Source organism: Melitaea cinxia, chromosome 10 (assembly GCF_905220565.1).
Source record: "Melitaea cinxia chromosome 10, ilMelCinx1.1, whole genome shotgun sequence".
Taxonomy (NCBI): Eukaryota; Metazoa; Arthropoda; class Insecta; order Lepidoptera; family Nymphalidae; genus Melitaea; species Melitaea cinxia.
Window position 1 is genome coordinate 1,529,146 of NC_059403.1, and position 27,789 is coordinate 1,556,934.

The 27,789-nt window shown below is 34.0% G+C and overlaps 3 protein-coding genes and 1 pseudogene across 3 annotated transcripts; 2 read left to right on the top strand and 2 right to left on the bottom strand.

Moving 5' to 3' along the window:
- The first annotated feature begins 231 nt into the window (after positions 1-231).
- Positions 232-18,136, top strand: LOC123656871 (hepatocyte growth factor-regulated tyrosine kinase substrate). The gene is made up of 13 exons (XM_045592483.1): positions 232-381; positions 607-691; positions 804-907; positions 2,504-2,664; positions 5,975-6,090; positions 6,167-6,287; positions 6,360-6,476; positions 10,951-11,098; positions 12,151-12,302; positions 13,988-14,127; positions 14,812-14,938; positions 15,545-15,742; positions 16,221-18,136. The coding sequence occupies exons 1-13, from the start codon at positions 348-350 to the stop codon at positions 17,640-17,642; spliced, it is 2,925 nt and encodes a 974-aa protein (XP_045448439.1). The 5' UTR covers positions 232-347; the 3' UTR covers positions 17,643-18,136.
- LOC123656869 (U6 snRNA-associated Sm-like protein LSm5) lies at positions 7,229-7,672 on the bottom strand. Its single transcript, XM_045592482.1, has one exon. It carries the CDS (start codon positions 7,555-7,557, stop codon positions 7,270-7,272), a length of 288 nt encoding a protein of 95 aa, XP_045448438.1. The 5' UTR covers positions 7,558-7,672; the 3' UTR covers positions 7,229-7,269.
- Positions 7,939-9,510, top strand: LOC123656867 (targeting protein for Xklp2-like). Its single transcript, XM_045592481.1, has one exon. The coding sequence runs from the start codon at positions 7,997-7,999 to the stop codon at positions 9,440-9,442; it is 1,446 nt and encodes a 481-aa protein (XP_045448437.1). The 5' UTR covers positions 7,939-7,996; the 3' UTR covers positions 9,443-9,510.
- Positions 18,137-21,381: 3,245 nt separating the features above from the next.
- On the bottom strand, positions 21,382-22,633 carry LOC123656868 (annotated as a pseudogene).
- Between the last annotated feature and the right edge of the window lie 5,156 nt (positions 22,634-27,789).

A 27,789-nucleotide genomic window follows, 5' to 3' on the forward strand; every position in this document is an offset into this window, starting at 1 on the left:
TTACTTCATGTCTCAGCTTTCAAATGTCTTGAAAGTCTCGGGAAATATAGCTCGAGACCACATCTCAAGACTTTCAAAATTTCGAGACTTGACAAACCTCAATTTCTAATCATAATCAAAAACACTGCTTAAAATGACCACAATATACTTACATAGTTACGTATTACTACGTCTACGTATACGTAGAATAGTATCTCTACCTACTTAAGTACCTAGTCTGTGACCACTGTAGAAACAAAATAGAAAATTGACACAGTGAGCTGTCATTTTTCTGTCCATTGAAGAATCATCATAGTTGATTATCTAAAACAAAAGTTTGTTTGCTGTAAACGTTCTTGTTATTAAAAATGTTTCGTGCTAATAATTTCGATAAATTACTTGGTACGTATTTTTACTTATTCGTAAGAAAAAATCTATTAATAGTTGCATGTTTTGTTATTTTATTTATGCTGCAATAAAAGTCGATTATTATTTTATCTAATTTGCATCACTTTCTTTTGGTTAAATGTTTCAGTGAAAGGTTTTCAGTTGTTTAATTTCAACGTCTTTATTAAAGTATACATTTTTAATGTTGATGGTATGTTGATGTTTTTTAATTTGTTCTAGATAAAGCGACAAGTAATCTACGCCTAGATCCCGATTGGCCCTCGATCTTACAGATTTGTGATTTAATTAGGCAAAATGATTGTTCGTGAGTAACATTTTAATGTCACTGCATTCATCTGCAGTCATTTTACCATTGAAATAGGATTTTTAATGTCATATTAATTTTATTTTATAATTAGTAAGTTTTATATTTTTAGCCCTAAATATGCAGTGGTAGCTGTAAAAAAGAAACTATACTCGCAGAATCCACACCAGGCTATGTTTGCACTTCTCGTACTTGAAAGTATTGTAAAAAATTGTGGTAAGTTTTGTCTGTTGTAGTTTTAAACATCTATATGTTAAAAGCTAATCACCAATTTGTAAACAGAGTAACGTAACAGTAGTTTTTATCTACAAGACAAATATAATAAAGTATTTTTATTTTGTATTTTCTCATTAGTATATACTCACTCCGTTGGGTGTTAATTATTTTTGTGATGCAAATATATAGTAAAGTTTTCATCTCGCTCGTATTTCTCCGATTTTAATTTACATATACTATTATTTGTCACTGATTTTTTTTGTTCAATGAAAATAAAATATAGCCATATATAATTTCTTAATAGTGTAGCTTTCTGTTAGTGAAAGAATTTTCATGATTGGATCAGTATTCTTGAAGGTTTCTCCTTACAAACAAACAAAGTTAGAAACTTTACCTCTTTATAATATTAGTATAGCTATTCAAATAATTAAACATACCTGCTGTGTGGTTATAATAATAGTACATGTTATGGCAGTACAGAAAATAGCTACCCCCTCCTTTTCCTTTGGGTATCATAAGAGGCGACTAAGGGATAACACAGTTCTACTACCACCTTGAAACTTAAAAAGCTGACCGATGGTGAGATAACCCTCCCAACTACTGGCTTTGAAATACACAGGCCGAAGACGGGCAGCAGCGTCTTCAGTGCGACAAAGCCAGCCCTGTGGTCACCAACCCGCCTGCCCAGTGTGGCGACTATGGTGAAAACACATGAGTTTATGCCATTTTTGGCGCGAACTTTGGAAGGCCTATGTCCAGCTGTGGACTGCATTAGGCTGAAGTGATGACATATATAGTACATACTACTATACATACTATATATACATGTATATAGTACATACATATATACATGTATATAGTACATACATATATACATGTATATAGTACATACATATATACAGTAATACCCCGGACTTACGCGATAGGTGGGACTGAGCGCTATCCGCGTAAGTCGAATTCGCGTAAGTCGAGGTACAGTTTTACGGTGTGCTTTTCGTAATTGATCTGACTGTCGATTCCGGTAGATCATACGTCTTCGCTAAATCACAAATTTTTATTTTTGCATCATAGTCTTTATGTTGTGTTTACACTCCAAAGATAATGTTTTTCTCTTCTTGTTTAAAGCAAAAGAGTCGGTTCTACTTCGTTTGGATGCCATAGTTGTACATACTTAGTAAATATCTCAGGTCGTCGCACAACGCACAAAAAAACACAAAATCGTAACTTATGTCCCTACGCGCCGATTCCGCACTACACGTCTGTGCCTGTTGTAAACTGAACGAATAATAATGCGGGTGGGGGGGAGTCAAACAAAAAACGAATAGACGAGAAAATTAAATCGCGTAACTCCGAATTCGCGTAAGTCGAGGTAGCGTAAGTCGGGGTATTACTGTATAGTAATACACGTATATAGTTTTCTTTAATTTATACTGTATGTCTCATATTTCTTAAGATGTTTTCATTTTTACTTACAATTTTTTTTATTTTCGAACAACACAATCCATCAGTGTATATCTGTGTTTTCATCAAAACATAGCTTAACCTATGTATTTAGCTCTTGTTTGTGAAGCAAACATTAATAAATTTGTATTACAGGATCAGGAGTTCACGATGAGGTAGCTTCAAAGGCATTCTGTGAAATGCTGAGAGATTTGGTAAAATCCACGCAACATGAGAACTTGAAAACGAAGATTTTAGAATTAATTCAAGCTTGGGCATTTGCTTTCCGCAACAATCCTAAGTACAGAGCTGTTCAGGTTTGTTGTTATTGATTATATATTCCATTTTATATCATTTAAATGTTATGTAAATGAATCAGAAAAGAAACTAGTTACATTATTTTATTATTTTGATACGACTTTATCTAAATAAATATATTATGGTTACGTTTTTCATATACAATAGCTGAACAAGATTTTTTTTTTGCAATTCAAGAATAATTACATAATCACATTACATAAAAATAATACTTTTTGTGAATAGATAAAATCGCACAACATGAACAAACAAGTAGAGAAATGTCCTTAAGTGTTATAAATACGCCTATTTGCATTTGTACATATATGATGTTAAAATATATGTAAATAATAAATTATTGTTAATTATTTACTTTGGTATCTTAGATATGACTAAGTAAACTATAATTATAATATTTAGGATTTTCAACCGCACGTGATTACAAAATTTAATTATTTAAAACGATAACTCATGCTGGGCTTAGACATTTAAGAAGGTATTATAATAAACAACTTTTTCGGATTTTATCGTGGTTCATAAGGTAATAGATGGCCAACGTTTCGGTTACTTTACAGCAACCATGGTCACGAGAAGAAGGGAGCTTAAGGAGGTACTTTTAATATTACATTTCAAAAGTAATTTCACTAATGGACTATTTATAAAAATACGTACAAATAAAAGAAATTGATTCCAACACTCATTAGAAACGTCAGAAAAATTGTGTTCGAAAAATTCAAATTTGAAATAACATAATTTCCTCCCTGGCCTCCTCTAATGGACTCTACATAATTATATTGTATTTCTTTATAATTATGTTATGACATGTATTTTTTATTTTTCTTGTTTCCACATTTTTTTTAATTTTAAAATTCGAAACTATTCGAAAGAACCGAAAATCAGAAATATTTTCGATTGCAACTGTTAAAATTGTAATGTTATTAGTTATTAATTAATTCTTGGGCTTAATGGCTCTTAGTTGTACCAGGAGGCATTGTCGATTTCGCCAATGTCACGTGGGATAGAACTTACTTTTACAGTGTTTTATTAACTGACTTCAAAAAAGGAGGAGGTTACTCAATTCGACCGTATATATTCTCCTATATATATATTATGTATGTTCGGGGATAACTTCGTCATTTATGAACCAATTATGATCAAACCAATATATGATCACGCCGTGGCAACTTGTAAATAAAACAACACTCAGCAAATTATTGTAAACATTTTTTTTTTAAATCTGTATTAGTGTATGTTTTGTAAGTTGTCCTAAAAAAAAAAAAAAAAAAATGATTCAAATCTGATGATGGAATCCCAGAGATATCGAGGGAAACCCTCGAAAATCGTAGTGATGACTAGTGCGTTGGTTAATTTTTTCATCTATTTACGTTGTATTACTTGTCAATGTAATTGAAGTCGCTTTTTTTCGTTTGCGGGCAAACAAGTATTACTATTTTAATACATTAATATAAAACCATTAAAAATATATAAAGCATATTTGAAGTCATCTCCATTGGCTGCAATAGAGTCATTTAAACGTTGTGGCCTGTTATCAATAGAAGCACGCGCTCTTTTCGTTTTAGAGACTTCAAATTATCATGGCATTTAGAAAAAGTCATGCTCTCTAAAACTGATCATAAATCATAACCCAGCGGATTATGATTGGGACTAGATGACGGCCAGTCTTCAGCTCTGATGAAGTCCGGAACGTTGCTTTCTAGCCAAGATTGGGTGGATCGAGCTGAAAGGAACATTCGTGGTTATTGAACATGGTGTTGTTAAGGGAGCTTACCTACCTTCTTAAGAATGATATTTTGATACACTTGTGCCAATGTTTTGATACGTTTTTCACAAAAATATGGCTCAGTCACTCCTTCATAGCTAAAACCACACAAAACCATCACTGGAGTCGGATAATGCCCACGTTGTAGTCTGTCGACTAATTGGGAAGCTTCCTTAGAGCTTTGAGCATAAATAAGGTCATTTTAATTCATGTCAATTATAATTATTAATACAGAGTTCAAGTACCGTTAAACTATCTCAATTAATTATATATTTTTCTTACAATTATTTTTATATTGGAATGATTAAAAAGTAAACAAGATGAATAAAAAAAAAATACGAATTCGTACTTAACATAAATATATAATTAGTAAAACAAAATAATTGTGATTGCTCGGAAACGAAAAAATTACACCGTCTTTAATATCGATCAACGAGTACTACAAAGTTATTATGCCGAACATTCCAAACGTTAAGCATTAGCTTTCGACTAAAAAAAGAATCACATTAAAAAATACACTCAAATTGAGTACCTCTTTTTGAAGTCGGTTGAAGAAGACACGGCTCACCTTGGGATGATAAATTTTTTAAATTTTTTTAATTTTGAATTTTTTATTTTTGATTTTTGATTTTACTTTTACTTTACCTATTTAATTTTATTTTTACTTATTGATTTTTTAATTTAATTTTGTTTTGTTTTTTATTCTAAATGTTGTTTTGTTGTACTAACTCAATATGGACTTAAAATCTAGTCTGAAATAAAGTATTATTATTATTATTATTATCATTATTATTATAAAAAATAGGTCTTCTATAAAACACGAAATATGCAAAATTTTGGTATCATACCAAGAATAGACGCGCAGAATCTATTAATAACTTGGAAGTACCTAAAAAAACTGTATTTTAAAATGAGGTAGATTTTCTTTACAAATAAAGCCATTAAGGATTCGAAACAAACTCTTCAGCTAATCGTATAGGTGTTGTACTGAATCGCGTTACGATCTAATTATATGCTATATTATTATTGATCTTTCTTTAATCTAATTAAATGCTGTCTCAGAACCTTATGTCTAAGTCTGTTATTGTGCCATTACTTGGTTTTACAATCTGTGTTAAGTAATAATAGTTTACCTAAGAAGTTATATATAGTGTAATGTTGATAAAATTTTTATTAACTGTCACTCATGTGTAATTAATTAAACAAACAGTAAATTCATTTCAACTTCAAGTGCCTATTCCATTCAATTAAAAGTGTTTTTTTCAACTATAAAATTCTTAAAACGTAAAAAGTCAATGTAATTTATTTTGAATCCAAGGTTATTGAACTAGAGATTGATTCAACAATAAAATATGACGTTTACACCTTTATTATCACGTTATCAGTCGTGGCATGAGTCATATCTCAGAATCAGACGAAACAAAACACCTAAACATATCATCATATTTAAATTGTTATTTAAAAAAAAAAAAAATTGTGTTCACCTTATATAAAAATTAGAACTGTATTTGTGAAGTGAGCTTATATTTTCTTTTATTCGTTGTTGACAGGATACAGTGAATATTTTAAAAGCTGAAGGACACAAATTTCCACCGCTTAAGGAATCAGATGCAATGTTTTCTGCTGATACAGCCCCTGAATGGGCAGATGGGGAAGTTTGTCATAGGTTAGAATGAGAATAATTATGGTTATGGTGTGGTAAATCTTTTTACTAATTTAATTTTAATAATCGCAACATTTAGATGCCGTACAGCGTTTACGTTGATGGTGAGGCGGCACCATTGCCGTGCTTGTGGTCAAGTATTTTGTCAGCAATGCAGTTCTAAAACATCAACATTACCCAAGTTCGGTATTGAAAAGGAGGTAAGAGAAGTGATATTGGTGACAATATTATTGAAATGTTTATAGTATAATACATATAAATATAATGTCTAGGTGCGAGTATGTGACGCCTGTTTTGATAAAGTAAGCCGTCCACCGTCTTCTACTGCAAAGTTAGAAATTATTGACACTGCCAGCGACTATGGTTCAACTCCTGTGCAGGTAAAATTTGTATATTACTTAAATGACATAACTATATTTAGTTTAAAATATGCTAGTTACTAATTAAAAGTTAATTTTTCACAAATAAGTGTAATATACATTTTTAAGTGTGAATAAAGTAGTGCTTTATATTAAGTTTATTAAAAATGATGGTATGTAAAAACAATAAAAAGAAATATGTTACAAATAACATAATTATCCAATTGACTGACTTTAAGGAGTTAATAACAGTTTTTTTTTTTACATTCAGGCAAATAAAGTGTTTTACAAGTTCAACCATTCACATTTTACAAGTAAACAAATTATTCAGTACTACAGTTATATAGTTATTTATTTGTGCATAACTTTAGATTGCAACAAATTGGTTAATTCTTTTGGCAGTACAAAGTTTGCCAGATCAACTTGTTATAAGTATTTTATATAAATATTCATAAGTTTTCTAAAGTTGCAGTGAAGTACCGATGCATGTTTAAAAAAAAATTAAAAAAATATGTAATAACAAAAGCATGGGCATTATAAGCCTGTGGATATATCACTTACATAAAAAAAAACTGCCATTATTCTAAAATATAGATAATGCTTCATTAATAAGGCATATTATGGATAATGAATTGTTTATTGGTTGGTTCTTATTGATTGTGAATATGTTGAAAGCACAAAATATACCTACAAAACAAAATTCCTGTTTTTCTTTAAAGAATAAACAATAATTGCCACTGATAAGTTAATGTGAGGTAAGAAAGTAAATAAAACGTGAATCATTTCCTTATAATTACGTTTATTTAAACTACTGCACTGTTTATCATTGACCATCGTAAGAATCGCCTGGCATTTCACCTCCCGGCACCAACATCGCTATGTTGTTTCCATTGAGCAATATTTGATCCAACTTTGTAATTTTCCTTCCCTCGGGTGTCGATTCGTACTCAGTCACATCGTCTAGTAACATATTTACAAAATCGTCGAAACCTTGCAATGTTCCCACCATTTCTTTGTCATTCTTCATTATAATATGAATTCTGGATCCGATACATTTGTCCACGAGTTCAAGTGGCAATAGTGTGTTGGGATTTGGCAGTGCTTGTGTCATTCTGAGTTAAAGTTTATCGTTTTAATTATTTTAACCTTATTTAATTAGCTTGTTAGCAGTTTTATTTTTCACAATAGTTACTAGATAATGGTATGACATTTGACATTGACAGTTACATATATATCGTCTGTAAAAGTTATCAAAGTTTGTTAGCTACGTATAAAAAAAGCTGTGAAGTGAAAAAAACAATTTTGTTGTTTATTTACAAATATTATTCAATATTTATAAAACTTGACTTTAATAAATGTTTTAATAATTTGTATTATTATATTACATTACATGAAGTGAGAAATGTTATTATTTATCATTCATGGCAACTTCATGTTAGATCTTTATTTTTAGTGACAACTGACAACTGTTTAAGATTTGAAATGCGTTTAAAATAACGGTGTGAGTTCTACGCGGATAATAAAAGTTTTTCTTTGTATTATTAAACAAAATGGCTAAAAACTACGTTACTAATTTTAGAGGTGAGGTGTATTTCACACCGGGTGGTAAATTACATTTAAAAGACGAACCAGTAACACCAATTGAAGAAGATTTTGGTGATCATAACAACTTCGATTGTTTTGAAGATGATTTCGGAGGGATGAGAAAATCTTTATCGATGAATGATATAGCTTCACTGAGACAAGATTTGATCAAGTTAGAATTTACGGATAGCCAGGAAGAAGTATATCATAGACGTCGGCGACCGACTGGGCAGCCACAAGAGTTATCGAAGACAAAATTTGTGTCAATGGCTGAAGCGATATACCACTACCAAAGGGACACTCCTGATAGATTCCACTCGAGCAGGCCCCGGTCATTTCGCCCTAAGGGTTGTGGAGGTCCAGCCAGCTTAACAATTCCTCAGTCTCCTATGTTGAGATGTAAAGCCCGTTCGCGACCACATCATATACTCTCTCAAAAAGAGAAAGAAGAATTGGAACTCGAGGAGATTAGAAAATTTAAAATTAAAGCGAATCCTATTCCTAAATCAGTTATAGAGGGACCAAAACATTTGCCTGAAGTGCCAAGAAAGCCAATAACAGTCCCAGAACCATTTAAGTTGACTGAAATTCAAAAGAAAGCAGCTCAATCACCTGGACAAGTACCAAATTTTAAAGCTCGTCCAGCTCCAAAGCATATACTTGAGAAACCTCAATTAGCAATTAAATCACTTCCGCATGTGACTAAACCAGTTAGTCCCAAATTCCGTTATAAACGAGCAAACTCTGCTGATCACTTTAAATCTGAAACAAAGCTAAAGGATCTGCCAGCCAATGCTAAAAAAATGGATAAATGTGAGAAGATGGTACAGCGCCACGGTCCAGTGAAACCAGAACCATTCTCATTTGAAAAAAGAGATGAAGAATTAAAAAGAAAGAGAGAAGAAAGGATAAAGAGGCAATTGGAAGAGGAAAAAAGGCTTGCTTCTCAATTTAAAGCTCAGCCTCTACCTGCGGCTGTAAAAAAGAGGATGCAATGTGGTAGTTCAGCATGCAGTGCTTCTAATACTTCATCGGAGAATAAGGAAAATTATGTTAAATTTGAAGCTAAACCACCAACAGTGCTTTATAAAGAGCCTTTCAAACCAGTTCTGCAACAAACACACATAGTCAAGTCTATTCCTTTTGAGTTGACCACAGAAAAAAGAGCAGCGGAAAGAGAAAGATTTGAAAAGCAGTTAAAAGAAAAAGAAGAAGAAAACGAGAGATTAAAACAGGAGAAAGAAAGAGAACAGCTCGAAGCAGAAGAGCGTGCAATAGTTGAATTACGGGCCAAGCTTGTGCATCATGCAAAACCAGTTCCATCATTAGATCCATTTGTCCCAGAAAAGTCAGCTGCACCTATTACTGTTCCGGAAACACCTAAGTTTGTTAGGAGACTGAGGCAAAATTAATATTTTTAATTGGCTCTTAGTATAAAATCATGAAATATTTTTAAGCCATTATAATAATTAGCTTTTGATAATGTTTAACTCTTTAAATATTCAATTTATTGACTTTGATTTTATTTTCTGACTTATTCTGTAATGTAAAAAACATTTGTAATTTTTAAATACATATAAATATGTCTTTTACTGTGTTCTTTAATTTATAGCTAATGACATTATTTAGGAAAGAATATGTATGGGTTACTAAGATAGGTGAAATAAATGTGACAAACAGAAAAATTTACAAATTATTCAATATCACTCATAATAAAATAATGACTAAGGTCTAGTGAATACGAGTAAATCAACGTCTTATAATTTATTAGTTTTCAATACTTCAACAAAAAGCTAAACATTATTTCATAACAAAGAAACACGAAAGAAGGTGTAAATTCTATTCATATATAGGTTTTTTTTTTTTTTTTTTTTGAGAACAACAGGATTTTTCATTTAATAAGTGAAGTCATATGCATTTTGGTTAGTTTATAGATACTTTTCAGAGCTCAGTTCAAACTTTTTAGAAAAAATGGTAGTTCCATTATTGAAATTGACCAACAACATTCAGACTAATTCTTTTTAAGAGATATGTACGCACAATGAAAAGATAATGATCAATAAATGGTTATCAATAAATATTTAAGATATTATTCTGAAGATGTATTGAAAATAAAATTATACCGTAAAATATATGTACTTACGAAAATTTGTAAAGACGAATGATTTGTATATAACTGAATAAGTATTTCAGTTCAGCTTATCGCAGTCCACTGTTGGTCATAGGCCTTCCCAAGTTCGCGCCAACCCGGTTTTACCCAATCCTCATCTAGCCTGCACCGGCAATCTTACGTAGATCGTCGATCCAGTTATAATGATAAAATTGAATGATAAAATGTGGAAAAATGAATGGATGGATGTTAAAAAATAAATAAATATCTCTTATTAACAAAATTTAGGAGATAGGTAATTATTTTTTCCATAATTCCTCTTACGACAAAATTTGAAAAATAATTTGTTAATAGTCTTTTTTTTTAAAAGTAACAAGAAAAAGAGAGAGCGCCAAACAGCAGTACAAAAAGAAACTAAATATGTTTGCGTTACATTACAATATAAATTAAATTATATTAGACTTGATTTGAAAGGAAATAAAATTGGTTCCAAAGGTCAGTGGAAACCTTTAAATAACTGCTTCAATATTATAGTTTGAATCACTTTCTGAATTAATTTTTATTTTTGAGTTATCATAGAACTATCCGTGCCCTGCGATCTCACCCTTGTTAGTTTGAGCACGCACTAAAATATTATATAGCCTTTCTTGGTCAATAGACCATCCAACACGAACATCCATTCAATTCGAACTAGTTACCTAGTACCAAGAGCTTAGCGCGTTCAAAAAAATGTTCAATTTTATAATATTAGTATAGATTAGAAATTCGTTTGTCATATACCTAAGTTATATAAAACTTATGTTAATATAGAAACGTCCTGGTAAATCTGCTGAGGAGCTACAGGAGGAAGAAGAGTTACAGCTGGCGCTTGCCCTCAGCCAGTCTGAAGCCGAACACAAGGAGAAAGAACGCAAGTCTCGATCTTATATCGCGCCTGAAACAACTTTACACCCCACAAGTAAGTTTTAATAATGCAAAATAGATTTTATAAATGCAATGAATTAATTTTTACACTTTTATTATTTTTCTTACTGTTATACGGCAGAAAAGAATATAACTACTCCCTCTCTTCTCGTGGATGTTGTAAGAGGCAAAGGAAAGGAAATAATTATTGTTTTTTTTTTCGCCTGTAACTCCTACTGGGCAAAGGGTTTCTCCATTTGAAAAGGTCGGAGCATAATCCACTACGAGTTGGCAGATACTATTGATAGTAATCGGGATCGACTGCTTAACGTGCTCTCCAAAGCACAGCGGGAAGTGCCCGATTGTTATCATATACACTCGATAGCGATTGTTATATATAGTATCCGTCAAGCCGTAGTAGTGCGGCTTAGATTAAGCTCCGACCATTCTTTTAGATGGAGAAAGTGGCCTATATCTAGCAGTGGGATGTTAGGGAACGTACCCATACTATATATGTATGTATAGGTATATATATCTCTCACGGTCAGTTTTGGACTCACAATCGAATTCGAGAAAAGAAGCTTTAGTTCCCCCTCTCTTCCCGTGGGTGTCGATAGAGGCGACTAAGGGATAACACAGTTCCGCTACCACCTTGGAACTTAAAAAGCCGACCGGTGGCGAGATAACCATCCAACTGCTGGCTTTGAAATACACAGGCCGAAGACGGGCAGCAGCGTCTTCGGTGCGACAAAGCCAGTACTGCGGTCGCCAACCCGCCTGCCCAGCGTGGTGACTATGGGCAAAACACACGAGTTCACGTTAGTTTTGGCGTAAACTTGTGGAGGCCTATGTCCAGCAGTGGACTGTATAGGCTGTAATGATGTAATGATGAAGCTTTAGTTCGTAATTTGAAGCATGCAATGTTGAAAAGAATACGCTTCAACGCTTCGAAAATTAAAAATGTAAATAAAGGCATGGGCACTCAAGAGCCTATGGATGTTAAAACTTAAAAAAAAAAAACGTACCCATACCACGCCTCAAAAAAATCGTACCCATACCACGCGTCATAGTGTATCGTGTAAGTGAACAAGTGCCGGGCGTCCGCAGTCCCGAGCCCGAGCACGGTGAGCGCGTCCCCCGAGCACGCGGGTTCAGCCCCGGAGCTGTCGCGCTACCTGGACCGCGGCTACTGGGAGCAACGCCAGCGGGAATCGGCCGCGCCCACCGCGCCCTCGCACGCCGCCAACGACGCGCCCGAGGTTCGTCTTATAGAATAGAATAGAATATACTTTATTGCACACCACTCGGAAAAAAATTACATAAAACAGTTATTTACACATAGAGATAGTAATGTACAAAGGCGGTCTTATCGCTTAGTAGCGATCTCTTCCAGACAATCTTTAGATATGGGATAATATGCATTGAAAAGGTAGCAGTGCAATTATCTGTATAAATTGTAAATTCAACATTATGCACGCAAGCATTTTCGTTCCCTACTCAAAAAATATAGAAAAAAACATACTTCATGCATACACATACATACATACACACATACATACATACACACATACATAACATGTTGTCACAATTTAACAAAGTTAATACTTATTTTTGTACTACTGTGGTAATGGTGGTTGGCGAGCCGGCGTACGGCTCAGCTTATAGTGAGCGATTACCGTAGCCTATAGCCAGGCGTCTGCAACATCAGAAGCATTGCATGCGCGTTTCCGACTCTACCCCCAATTCCCCCCCAGAACACTCTGGTCACTTTACTCATTACAGAAACACAACACTGCTTGAGAGTATATGTGTGAGTGTTTTTAGCTGTGAAACTCTTTTTTTTAATTTTTTTAAAAATATAACTAGGCCGGCAAACAAACGTACGGCACACCTGATGGTAAGCGACTACCGTAGCATATAGACGTCTGCAACACAAGAAGCATCGCAATCGCGTTACCGACCCTATCCCCAATTCCCCCCAGGAGCTCTGGTCACCTTACTCACCAACAGGAACACAACACTGCTTGAAAACAGTATTATTCAACTGTGATCTTCTGTAAGGTCGAGGTACTACCCCAGTCAGACTGCTTCATATTTTGAGCAGAAAATTTACTGCTATGCCCTACCTCAGTTAATTATATTCTGTAAGGTTGGGATACTTCCTCAATCGTGCAGAACTGATTTTGAGCAGAATATGTCCTTTTGTGCGCTAAATCAGTTAAGTCGTCTTATTAAAATAATCTTGAATGGAGACCATTAATCACCCGATGTTTTTTTTAAATAACTTTTCAACTTCCTACCCTCGTCTGGTGATACAATACGTGGTGAAGTTTTAGAATAATCGTACCCAAAAATCGCGCGTATTTTGCAGTACAAAGTCTATTGAAGTTCTTAGAACATAATCTTAATACACGCATCATCACTTCAGTCTAGCGCAGTCAACTGCTGGACATAAGCCTCCCCAAGTTGGCCCTAAAAATGGCGCGAACTCATGTGTTTTGTTCATAGTCACCACACTGGACAGACGGGTCCGTAATACACGCATACTTGATTAAATTTGGGAAATAAAACATAGTTATAAAATGTCCAGGTAGACATTAAGGTTTCATGGTATTCATTAGTTGTTTGTCCGGCTTAGAAGTCACGCTTACAACGAATAATAAGTACACGTGATGTCTCTCTTTGCCCCCCCCCCCTTCATCTCTTTCTCTCCCCCCTCCTTCAAGACTCAGTGATTAATAGATGATGACTAGTAGCAACAAAAGTGAACAGTAAATGTAGCTTTTAGGTTTAGATACTGTTTTCTGTGTTGCATTTTATTTTATTTTATACATGACAATTATTATTTTATCACAATGTTTCTACTTATTGTTAGTGAAAAATAAAATTTCAAAATGAATTTTTGCAATATTTTAGTATAGTGGTTGACCATTTGTCGTTTCAGCAAGAGTTCAGTAAGCCATCGACTACAAAAGGACAAGTACAAGACGATGAAGCCGAAGACAAGGAAATTGATGAGTTCATCGAGTCGCTGAAATCTCAAGTGGAGATATTTGTTAACAGGATGAAAAGTAACTCATCACGGTATGTCGTGTCATATCTATGTAAATAGATTAATCAATCTACTACACTCAAGTAACCTTCAAAAGTATCTTGAACTATTTCACTATTTTTACTATTTAAATAATCAGAATTCATTTATGATCAGCAAAAATTAACTATCTTAAAAAAATGTTGATTATTATAATTATGTTTATTCATATCTTCTAGCGTCACTCACCTGTTTAGGCTTGGTCTTAAATCTTTAAGAAATTGATTGAATTTTAAAAGAAGTATAACATTTTGTTAAGTAATTGTGTACGGTTCAGCCGCACGTACATTTCCTTACTTGCACGATTTATTAGCTACATACATCAGTTCATGTATCATCATCACTCATGGCAATAAAATATTACAAAACATATTTACATTTTAACTTTTATTTTTATATAATTTATTTACAATAATCAGCAGCACCAAGTCAGGTGTAACATACAAATTGATTGTTCTGAAAAAAAAATCTGATTGATTAAGTTTAACCATCCCAATATTTTATAATGTCTTTGAAGACGGTAACAGGTTCTAGCTTCATTTGCCTTGTTAATGAACAATTACTTCAGAATGTCTTACTGTACTTGTAAACGCTCAACTGTGTTGTCTTTACGCCAGAAATCCCCTTGAATTAAAGAAAGAAAGAAAATATAACAAGTTGTACTTAAACTGTTTCAGTGGTCGGTCAATCGCAAACGATACATCTGTCCAAACTTTGTTCATGAACATCACGGCGATGCATTCGAAGTTGTTGCGCTATATTCAACAGCAGGATGATAAGCGAGTGTACTTGGAAAGTTTACAGGTAATGGTTAAATTAAAAAAAAATTACTACCCTTTTTTTACGACGTTCCTATTAACTATATCTGTGAATTAATGATGTAATGAATACTTGAACCATGAAACAAGGAAGGCTACTGGTTATATTTAAGTACGTTGTTTCCTAAAATTAACGCGAGCGAAACCGCAGGGCACAGCCAGTTACTAAAGTTAGTCACTAAAAAATGTGCTTGAGAACTAGTAAATGAGTCTCGGTAACAATGCCATGTATTTGAAAATTGATACTAGTAGGGTAACCAGGTCGTCAAACCTAGTAGCCGGACAGAATAGACAATTTGGCCAGACGTTTGGTATATAAAAAAAGGCCGGACATCCTAAATTATTAAGGATTTTGTGTCTTAGTATCTCGTATATATAAAAAATTTCGCTCGCTCGTGAATTGCGTTTCGGTAACTGGTCAATATTAAAATGTTTAATAAATAAATAAATAAAGCCGGACAAGCTGGATACCATGGCCGGACTAGTATTCAAAAAGCCTAGCTATTATCTTCAGCTTTGTTCAGACACCTGGCTAGTTACTAGTATGTCAGAGTGAGGTGAGTAGAGTAACAATGCAATATTTCTGTGGCAGGACAAGATAACGCAGGTGCGCGACAGCCGCGCGGCGCTGGACACGCTGCGCGCGGAGCACGCGGCGCGACTGGCGGCCGCGGCCGAGGCGGCCGAGCGCACGCGCCAGCTGCAGATGGCGGCCAAGCTGCAGGCGCTGCGCAGGAAGAAGCACGACTACCTGCAGTACCAGCGACAGCTGGCGCTGCAGCGCGTGCAGGTGAGCCACGGGCGGGACGTCCACCGCTGGGCGTGTAGTGAGCCTCTCTCCGCGGAGGCGGCCGAGCGCACGCGCCAGCTGCAGATGGCGGCCAAGCTGCAGGCGCTGCGCAGGAAGAAGCACGACTACCTGCAGTACCAGCGACAGCTGGCGCTGCAGCGCGTGCAGGTGAGCCACGGGCGGGACGTCCACCGCTGGGCGTGTAGTGGGCCTCTCTCTCTCTCTCTGCGGAGGCGGCCGACCGCACGCGCCAGCTGCAGATGGCGGCCAAGCTGCAGGCGCTGCGCAGGAAGAAGCACGACTACCTGCAGTACCAACAAATATTTAATTGATGATTTTAAGCTTGGAAAAATAATAGATTTAACTTATAAATTTGATATAATTACTCACATTGAGTGAAACAATATGTATGTGTATTATTTGTAACCTACAAAAATTATTAAATAAATGTCTTTAACAATAATTATTTGATCTGCAGGAACAAGAAAGAGAAATGCAAATAAGGCAAGAGCAACAGAAGCATCAGTATATGATGTCAGCTAACAGTGGTTTCTATATGCCTGGTGTTTCTATGCATCAGTACCAACCGGGATACCCTAATCAACCCGTATATGCCAGTCCCCAATTTCATCCTCAAATGATACCCCAACCCACGACTGACGGTTCTTTGCCTATGCCTGGACAACCTCAGATGTCTCAAGCTAATATTCCAATGAATGTAAACCAAATGGGAACAATATCTCAGTCGATGCCACAGATGACAAATACGTATGCCATGTCAACGTCTGGCGTAGCTTTAAGCCAACCGCCAACTAGTGTCCAAGCTCCAATGAACCAGCCAAATATACGACCAATGGGCCAACAAATACCCTTACAACAGCAAATGATGATGCAGCAGATGCAACAAATGCGTTTGTCTAGCCAGCCTGGCGTTCATCAAATTGTACCACCAAATGTACCAAATGGTCTCCCGGGTCAGAATATTCCTCAACAAAATCCACAGTCTACTCAACAATTACCGAAACAAAATGTATCAAATCATTCCCAGCCAACTAATCCTATGATGCCACCAATGACAATCGGTCAGTCTAATATGAGCCAACAGAACAATCCTAGCAACCCAATGTATCCAATGCAAATGCCAAATATGAGAATGCCTTTTATGCATAATAATCAGCCAAATAATAACCAACAAATACCCGTGTCTGGTTATCCTATGAATGTACAAAATCCTCAAAGTAACCAACAGGCACAAACGCAAATTCCACACATAGGCCAAATGCCTTTACCTGGTCAACCGATGCCTATGCCAGGACAACCTATGATTCAAAATCAAACTTTACCGGGTCAAAATCAACAATTAACCCAAGTGCCACAAATGAACCAAAATCAAGGTCAGCAGATTTCTCAATCTCAACCGCAAATGTCTCAAGGTCAAACGATTCCTATGCAAGGTCATCCAGCACAAGCGCAAGGTCAACAAGGGATGATGCAAGGCCAACCAATGCAACATCAAGGGCAAAACATGCAACAACCAAATCAAAATAATATGACACAAAACCAGCAAATGCCGCCCAACTCTATGATGGCCAATCAGCAAGGACAGCAGATGGGTCCAATGCAACAGATTTCCCAGCATAATATATTGCCCGGTAGTATGCCACAACAACCTCCGCAAATGCAAGGCCAAGTGCAGCAACAGGTGCCGAATCAAGGGCAACAACAACAACAGGGTATGCCTCAAAACATGCAAGGTCAGCCAATGAAAGTTCAACAAAACTTTGGAAATAACCCTCCGAACCAACAGCCAGCAGTGCCAAATCAACAAGTCCAGCAAGTTCAGACTCCCGTTAAGTCTGAACACAATAACAACACTGCGGAGCTGATAAGCTTCGATTAAATTTAAGTGGTATATCAGAAAAAGAGATCTATATATTATAGTTAGATTATCTATTTATAATTTAAATGGGAATTTATGACAAATTTGATAACTCACTAGGAATGTGATATGATGTTAAATTCTTAAAGTAATTTTAAGCATGTACTCACTCTGCTTTTAAAATACTTTCGATGTTTTAAACTATTCTTAAAATTATATTATTGTGCGAATTATGCGATTCCTTGAGAGTTACATTACATCACAATCTTACATTGAATACGATAATGATTTACGGGCAGTAGTCAATTTAGATTTTAGAGAAATGGCCTTGTAATCTATGTAAATGTGCTAAAGTGTAATATATCTATCGTATGTAATTTAATTAAGATAATAATACGAGATATATTAAAATTCAAATTAATATTTTTATTTTTCTTTGCAAATAATTGTTTTGTAATATTTATATCTAAGTTACGATTTATTATGTATAAATACTAATACATTTCTGAAAAGTTTGAATTTGTTTTATTGTATGTACGATTTTATTTTTGTGTTACCCACACATTAGGAATTCTAAACATTTTTTGAATATCATATCAAAAATTGACCGCTCCAGCGGGATTCGAACCCGCGTCTCCGACTGACCGTGTCGGTCGGAGACGCGGATTCGAATCCCGCTGGAGCGGTCAATTTTTGATATGATTTTCAAAAAATGTTTGTTTTATTGTCTTTTTTTCATAATAAAATAATGTTTTGTTGCGGTGAATCTGATTCATTTCACCTTCATTTTGAGTTAAATATTTCCAAAAAAAAAGAAATACCAGTTGGGTATATTTTCGATAGTTTTGGCGGGAGGTGATGAGTTAGATTAATCAATCACTTAAGGACATGTTTTTGTTCAAGGAAGCAGTTTCGTTTCAATTACCTTAAGGAATGGAAGCATTAATAATATAATGGGTAGGTTCGTCTGTAATTTTTGCAAACTAGTCATGACAACAAGGTGATGTGATTGGGTAGTCAATTACTGACTGAAAATATACTTCTTGTTTCTATACATATAATAAAATGGTAGGAAAGTCAAAACTGTACATTAAATATTTTTTAAAAGAATACTTGGGGTGTGATATACAATCGATACCGAAGCCAAAAATATAGTTTTTAGAATTTTTGTCTGTTTGTCTGTATGTATTGTCCGGGATAAACTCAAAAAGTACCGCATGGATTTACTTCAAATTTGGCACGAATATTATTAATAAGTCGGGTCAACATATAGGCTACATATTATCATGCTATCATCTACGGGGAACGAGCAGTGAACCTTTATTTCCTCAACGCATTCTGTAACAACGTCTAAATCTAACGACGCATATTTGAATGTTGTTTTTATTATGTTAATAAACATGGTATATAAGTTAGCTTCACACTATAAAAATCACGCAATATAAGTAACTAAGCCAATAAACAATGAAATGAATATAAGTAGACAAGACAATTTTAAAGCAGCGCCATCTATGAGATTTTTCTGTAGATATGAAATGCTAAGAAGAAATGGGTAAATGAATGTTATTTTAAAAGGTATAATCGTAGGTATTTTTGGTGCTGTATAACGTTCACGCAGACGAAGTCGCGGGCAGCAGCTAGTAATAAATAAATGAATAAATTAGTATAAAATTAAAAAGACCTTACCTATATCTCAATTATAATTGTGCTTTGCTAATCTTTCAATGGATACAATGTATGTTAGGTACTACTCTGGTAGAATTCTCGTGCACAATACACTCTTATTCAGATGGAATAAACCACATTGACATAACTACACATCTATACATATAAATAAAATAGAAGTGTCTGTCTGTGATTTCAAAATGACTGGGTTTTTGCATGTTCATATAGTTATTTACGCGATACTAAAACACAAACAAACGAGTTTTAAATTTTGTTTGTTTGTCTAGGCTAATCTCTGGATCGGATGAACCGATTGTTATGGGACTTTCACTGAAGGATAGAGGAGAGTGAGTAGCAACATATAGGCTACTTTTTCATTTCCATGCAATCGGGATTTACGCATTTACCGCGTGCGAGTACCTACCGCCCACAATTATGAAATAATCAAACATTTCTGTATTAAATATGATAATTTTTGCAAGCTAAAATAATTAAAATCGCAAAATAAGATAAATGAGATCACATGGCAAGACATACTTTTCATCCCATAATTCCTACGGGATCACAGCAGGAAATATCCTGCGCAAATCTGCAGGAGCCCGACTGGGGAAGTATCTCGACCTTAGAGAAGATCACAGCTAAATAATACTGCTTTCAAGCCGTGTTGTATTACTGTGGTGAGCAAGGTGACCAGAGCTCCTGGGGGGGGGGATTGTGGGTAGGAACGGAATACACTTGCGCGGTAATCGCTTACCATCATGTGAGCCGTACGCATGTTTGTTGACCGTGTTTTATAAAAAAAAATATTTTTGATGCGAACGAAGTAGCGGGTACAACTAGTTTATTATACACCCAAACATAGATGTGGGCACATAAAACATGTTACGTACATTTTTTACTACTTATCAGTCTAATGTTATAATAACGTCTCATATTTAAATAAATTTTAAAACTAAAAATTTCAAATTTACATTTGGGTTGCCTCAGCCACAAATTCTTATACAATAAATTTAATTTCTTATTTTTGTATAATAGTTAAAATGACTTTTTTTTGGAATCCTTGACCTTATGTCGCAACCAGGTTGCACTGCAAAGAACCGTCCGTATTGTACAGGAAACATTTCGTGTTTGGATTACTAGATTAGTTCCAGTGAGTAGTTTCCTTACACGTTATGATCTTGCGAAATGACCACGTTAACCTGGAGCTGTAATCAGAATGGTCTGCAGAGAACCCAAATATTATTTTTTTGCGTAGGGACGTTTTACAAGACATGACGATGTTCATTTACGGATTGCAATATTTTTTGTCTATTCATTTATTTTAATATCTGTTACTATTCACAAGATTTTTGTACATATTTGTATTAGTTAAATAATTAAATATTACCAAAAAACAAGTTACTTGCAATCTTTTATTTGTTCAGAAGGTCTAAAGCAAACATTTTTTACACGTAACAATAAAATAACCACTCCGACTATCCAGACCGACTTGGAAATGCTGGTTAATTGTAAGAATACAAACAAAATACATTTTTTTATTTTGTAGAGTTTTCTAAGTCTATTTATTTTTTTCTTTCATAATATACATTACTGTTTTATATTGAATTCAATTAAAGTACTCCAACCCAATATACCTATTTAATTGTTTTTTCAATAAGTACATTATATTTGTCTTTGCCCATTCATTTTATTACTAAATAAATTCGGGTGATTATTTCGATTCTAATTTCAATCATCGTCGTAAGTCGCTATATCACTACTCCTTATCATATACTCAGTGATTACTCATCGCTATCCTGATTTCACCAAATTTATCAGTGTGAAAAGTAAACCATTTTACACTTACACACACCAATAGTGTCCCAGGATGTCTATACATAGTTTCTTCCAAGATAATTTAGACGTAAATAAGAAAAAGTTGGAAAAATTTGACGAAGATATAAACGTATGTATCAGACAATTGACAGATGTAAAGATAAGGTTATCCACGCTTGAAATACAAATGCACGCTATGAGAACAATGTATAAAGACTTGATGGAACTAAGGAAATTGGTGCTAATATTAAGCCCACATCTCAGTCCAAAGACATTTAATTAATAAACGAGTGATACAGATTTTGATTTTGAGTCACGTAAGTAAATATGTTCTTTTTATTCTATTTTCATAATACTGATCCAATTCTTTTGCTCTACAAAGCGGTGTGTTCACACGATTCGTTCCATCAAATTTAGAAAAATCTTTTACAAACCCTTGTTTACGTTTGTCATAACTTATTACTTCTATAAAACGACGACCCCATAGAATTTCTTGACTAGTGTAACTTGATATTGCTTGAATAGGCTATCCAGTTGATTCGATGATACCTTCTATGACAACCACTATTTCTAGTTCTGATTCTAAAACGTCTTGTGCTGATATATCATAGCAAGGACTATATCTATCAATTTTTTGAACTACGGATACAGGATTTAAAAAAAGTATGTCGTCACATGCATCGACCTTTATACGTAAATTGGTTAGTTCGTTATTATTTGTTATGTCATCAATTTTCGTATCGTGTCTTATTAAATAAGCAAAAACTTTTGTTGATATTATTCTATATTTTCTTATATTGCCAATCCTGAATATCAAACACAAGTGACCGTCTCTCTGATTAATGTTAGCACTTTTTGAGAAAATAATTGTCTGTACACGATTTTTTGGTCTGCTTAATTTGGTGAAGATCAATGCCACGATTAATGACTGGGTAAAATGACCTGCTATACTTTCGAGAAACATTGTAAACATAGCTGTAGGACATTCCAATGTTACCGCTCGCTTTCCATAGCTTAAAGAAGTATGGACTTCAATGCTGAATAAAAATATTGATGTGAAACTATAAATTTCTCTAACGCACGGTTTCCACACTGTTTCATTATTCGCTTTAGGTAAATTTTCTTCTATTAAATCTCCGTGTAAATAAAGAATTAGTCACCAAACCAATGCAAACGTGAACCAAATAAGTAGGTAGACAAAAATGCAATACACAAGGCTCCACCTCCATCTCGCGTTCAAAAATATGGAAATTATTTCAGGAATTTTGTGAAACGGAGTTTTAAATAGTTATCAAAATTTAACTCTCCAGTTTTAAAAACCATACGATCATTTTGTCCTCGTGTCCATTTCCTCCGTTTTATATGTCTGAAAAAAAAGGAATATGATTTATTCAAAGTATTATGCAACGCACATAGAAATATTCTAAGGCAAAATATACATATTAACACTAATTTATGCTACTTCCTTAGAATCCATAGAAAAGGTTCTTAACTTCAGTATGAACATTCTGTATGATTAATGTTATTTGCATGGCTATCCAATCTGCATGCCATATTTATAATGTAGAGCTAATTTACATAACAACTAACATTATTTTAAGAAATGAAACAATTGACTTCATACTATCCTTCTAACTCAGATGATTACTGAGAAATACTAAATATAACTTGTTTCCGTATCTAACTAATATCAACTGTTTGTATAAAAGATAACAATGATAGGCTTATTTATCGTATTCAAGTAAGGCGAAGTGTATTTATGTAATTGGTCAGTAATAATATAAAAAATATTATATATATATACGGACGGCAAAATTGTCTCAGAAATTCTTGTGATATAAGCAACTGTTATTGTTCGGCATGCTAAGTACGGATAGGAATAATGTAATAGTGTCAAATCGACGCGGTATGCGTCACATAGCGAGAAAAAGTTTTAAGTGCCGATATCATCAAAATTAGATTCAAAGGGCAAAATTAATTTGGGTATCTGTAAAAAAGTAAAATCGAATTTTTAAAAGTCCTGGCACGTAATATTAAATTGTAAATATTATATTACTTACGTTTAAAAATAAATATAAAAGATGAGCAGGATATTGAATTAAAGTGTCAGTGTCAAAAACCAACAATTTTTTAGTTTTTAGGGTTCCGTAACAAGCTGAATTTCATATCAACTACTAAGCCAACGCAATCAAACGATATAGCCATTTATGCTGCAAAATTTTGACACTCGCAAGGGAATCAAAACCTAAAGGGTACTTCTCGTGAACTCAGAATCTTGAAATTTGGCACGAACCAACGTCTTATAGCACAGATAAAGGGAAAATTGCGAAAAGCATAAATTTTTAGTTACATCATCATAGTAAAAATATTTTAAATAACTTTTGTTCGGAACACTTGGTGCGCGAGTCCGACTCGCGCTTGGCTGGTTTTTTCGTTACATATCTATAATATAAAAATGAGTCGCTGAATGTGTTGCTAAGCGCAAAACTCGAGAACGGTTGGACCGGTTTCGATAATTCTTTTTTTAAAATATTCCTTGAAGTACGACGATAGTTCTTACGGAGAGAAAAATTTAAAAAAAAAATTAAATTTCCTGAAAAAGTCTAAAAAAAACACTTTTCTATACTCCCATACAAAAGATTTGTGATAATACTTAAAAATCAATTTGAACTTTAATACCATACGATAAAGTTTGTGTTAGGCGATACGAAGTTCGCCGGGTTAGCTAGTATTGATATAAAAATATATTTTTGGTTTTATTTGGGTTTACTTCTAAAAACTAGGTGACTGACGTTGCAAGACAATCATATAAAAATGTTCTCTTTCGTATATTCTCCAATTTACGCACGTCTCCATGTTACGTTTCTCCATACAACAATAGCAAAATCATTTGGATCAAGGAATGACTGAACATAAAAATTTACAAGAATTATGTTATGATTCTCCTGTAAAATATAAAGCTGTTATTCGCAAATGTTGGTTGAGTGTGAATTACTAGCAAATTTGTCCAGACGGGACATAATATATGATAAAATAAATGCTAAAATGTAGAGCTCATCGATGCCAAGTAACAATATAGATACAAAAACTCGCTCCTGGTATGTGTTTATATTGGCCATACTAGGTGTTTGCCGTGGTCTAGGTTTTTTGCTTGTGTATCATGTTCGTTTTAAATCTCCCGATACAGGATTAAATCCTAGTTAACTGAGATAGAGCACAGTAGGAAATATTCTGCTCAAAATCTGGATCAGCCTGACTGAGGCAGCAGTGTTGTGTTCTTGTGGTGAGTAAGGTGACCAGAGCTCCTGGGGGTATTGGGGGTGGAGTCGGTAACACGCTTGTGATGCTTCTGGTATTGCAGGCGTCTATAAGCTACGGTAATCGCTTACCATCAAGCGAGCCGTAAGCTTGTTTGCCAACCTAGTTGTATAAAGTAGAAGTTGCATAAGGGGGAGCGTTGAGTGTGAGGCGCTTATTATTAACTATTTATCTCAGCTGTTGATTTACAGTAGTTATTAGGCTATTCTTAAATTTACATAAGAATATATCTTTATTAAAGGAAAATACAATACTAGTTTTTATTCATCTCTCATCAATCATACCTCTATATGTACTAACTAAAATTTTTTATCTTCCGTTTCTTGTGACAATTCCGCGTAACTACTGTATTTTCATTTTCTTCATTTACAGCCTCGACCCTACCGGGATGCATTTGAGGTCGCTCGGCAGGAATGAGCATCGGCCGTGACAGTCGAAAGAGCAACTACAATGGCACACGGGGAACATAATTTGATAATCGCGTTGCTCTTGAGCCTCGGCGATCTATCTTGATCTGACACGTTAGAGGACGTAATTATTGCAAATGTTAGGGGGAATGTTGACACCGGTTAATATTATCTCCTTGGTAGCGTTTGATAAATATAAGTTATTATTATCCGATTCAAAAATAATTTTATTTTTTTTATTACACTTTTTAAAATTATAAATTAAATTTTAAATAAATTTATAAAAAAACAAACATTTTTTTTAAAGTTAGGTATACATAAAAGTAGTACTCCTATATATTACTATTATACCTAATCTAATACTATTAAACGAGCAATTCTTGTATATATGTATATAGAATCTGAATCTAGGAAACAGCTCCAACGATTTTCATGAAATTTAGTATGCAGGGGATTTCGGGAGAGATAAATAAATCTAGCTAAGATTCATTTTTAGAAAATGTCGTTTTATTCCAGTTTCTAGACAGTGAAAAAATGGCTACAACATCGTTAGAATACGAAAGTAAATTTCGCGTGTGTTGTAATAGCTCAGGTGGGAAATCGGCCGGTCGCGATCGGTCGAAAAGACCACGGTTCAAATCCTCATTCCAGATCGGTTTTCTTTTTTTCTTTTTTTTTCTAATTGAACTCGTTATTTTTTATTTAAATAGCCAGTTCTTATTTTTTATTATTATGTCAGTAAAATCGAAAAATATTATTCATATTTTATCATTATTATTTTTTAATTATTATTTTTTTATTTTTGATTTTTTATATTTATTTATATTTTTTATTATTATCGATAAAAAATATTATTCATATTTTATAAATATGTAATTCGGTTTTAAATATGATTTCCAAAAATCATTATTCTTTTTAACCGACTGCCAAAAAAGAAGTTCTCAATTCGACTGAATATTTTTAAATGTATGTTAATTCAGAACTTTTACTGGGTAGACCGATTCAATGATACTTTTTTAATCGAAAGCTGGTGCTTGTCATGGGGTCCCATTTAAATTTTCTTAAGATCTAACGAGTACTTTTTGAGTTATCTCTGATAATGCGTATTTACTTGATTATTTTTACGTCTACCGGTGTTTTGTTACACGTCGATGTAATTGAAGTAGATTTTTTTTCGTTTGCAAACAAACACAATTATTTTTATCATCATCATCATTTCAGCCTATCACAGTCCACTGCTGGACATAGGCCTCCACAAGTTCACGCCAGGAATGGCGTGAACTCATCTGTGTTGCCCATAATCACCACGCTGGGCAGGCTGGTTGGTGATCGCAGGGCTGGCTTTGTCGCACCGAAGACGCTGCTGCCCGTCTTCGGCCTGTGTATTTCAAAGCCCGCCGTTGGATGGTTATCCCGCCATCGGTTGGCTTTTTAAGTTCCAAGGTGATAGTGGAACTGTGTTATCCCTTAGTCGCCTCTTACGACATTTTTTTATTGTAAGTACTTATTGCCTCGAATTTGATTACACTTTTTCATTAAGGGAATTAGTGTACCTATAAATAATTTCTATAAATAATCGTAGAATAATAGTTGCATTTTTAAAATACTTTAGCTTATAAGCTAAAGTATTTTAAAAATGCAACTACATTTGTATATATACAAAACTGTAGTTACCATGTGTGTTCTCGTCTTGATAGTCAAACAAAGGAGCATCATGAGTGTTACCTTGGACGGCAACATCCCGTCGGCTTTGTTGAATAATTCCCACTTTTGTTCCTCATAGCTGCGCTAAAGTATAAACGGGAATAAAAATGTAAGCGTACTGACCGATGTGTTAATTATTTATTTTATATTTACACTATATTTTTGGTTTATACTAAAATTACTCATTAATTTTAACTATATTGCTCCATCCATGCCGTCTAATTCTTTAGTCATGTCATTTTCATGCTAGAGGTTGTCTGGAAGAGATCGCTCTTTTAGCGATAAGACCGCCTTTTGTACATGTCTATATTTTCTTTTACGGTGTAAATTTTTTTTCTCTGATAGTGTACAATAAAGAGTATTTGTATTGTATTGTATATTGGTTTATGGTGTGTCACGTATTTTCAACTGACTTCCAAAAAAAGAAGGTTATCAATTCGACCGTATTACCTGATTTCGATGATTTTTTTCTTATGATCGAAAAGTGGAGCTTTTCATGCGATCTCTTTTGAATTGGATTGATATCTGATGAGTATTTTTTGATCTCCAATAATGCGTATTTACTTGACTATTTTGTCGTCGACATACGTTGTATTACTTATTGATCGAATTGAAGTCGGTTTTTTCGTTTGCGAACAAACACAATATTATCATTACTAGTGGCCAGCAGTCGAAATTCGACCATAATTAATTTAAATTATAATTTTGAACATTATTAAGTTTCTATTGTCAAAGACTATATCTACTTCTATAATAATAAACAAAAAAGTATATATGCGTGTGTGTGGTCAAATACATAATAGTGTTTGTAATGTTTTTTTATTGATGTAATGTATTTCGTATGGATAATGAAAAAAATATTAGCATTCTGCACTCCTTCTCTATATAAACTACTTATAAGTGTGCGAAATTTCATACTCGCAGTCCGCGCAATTTTCGTAAAAAGGAGTACAAAATTTTTGCTTCGCGTATTAATATATAGAAGATTAATTTTTCGTACATGACATATATCATAGCTAAACGACTGTATTTATTTTACTATTCAAATATAGGCACAAAGTTTAAAAAATAAATAATAGACTTCAAGACTGACTTGTTAGATAATAAAAATTTAATACATGTTAATTACTTAAATTGTAGATTTTTATCATATAATCATTTTAAAGTTTTAAAAATTAATTGCTAAAAAATCTATTGTAACAAGACATTTGACAAAATAGCTTAGAAAGTGAACGATATATTTCAACAGTTAAAAGATA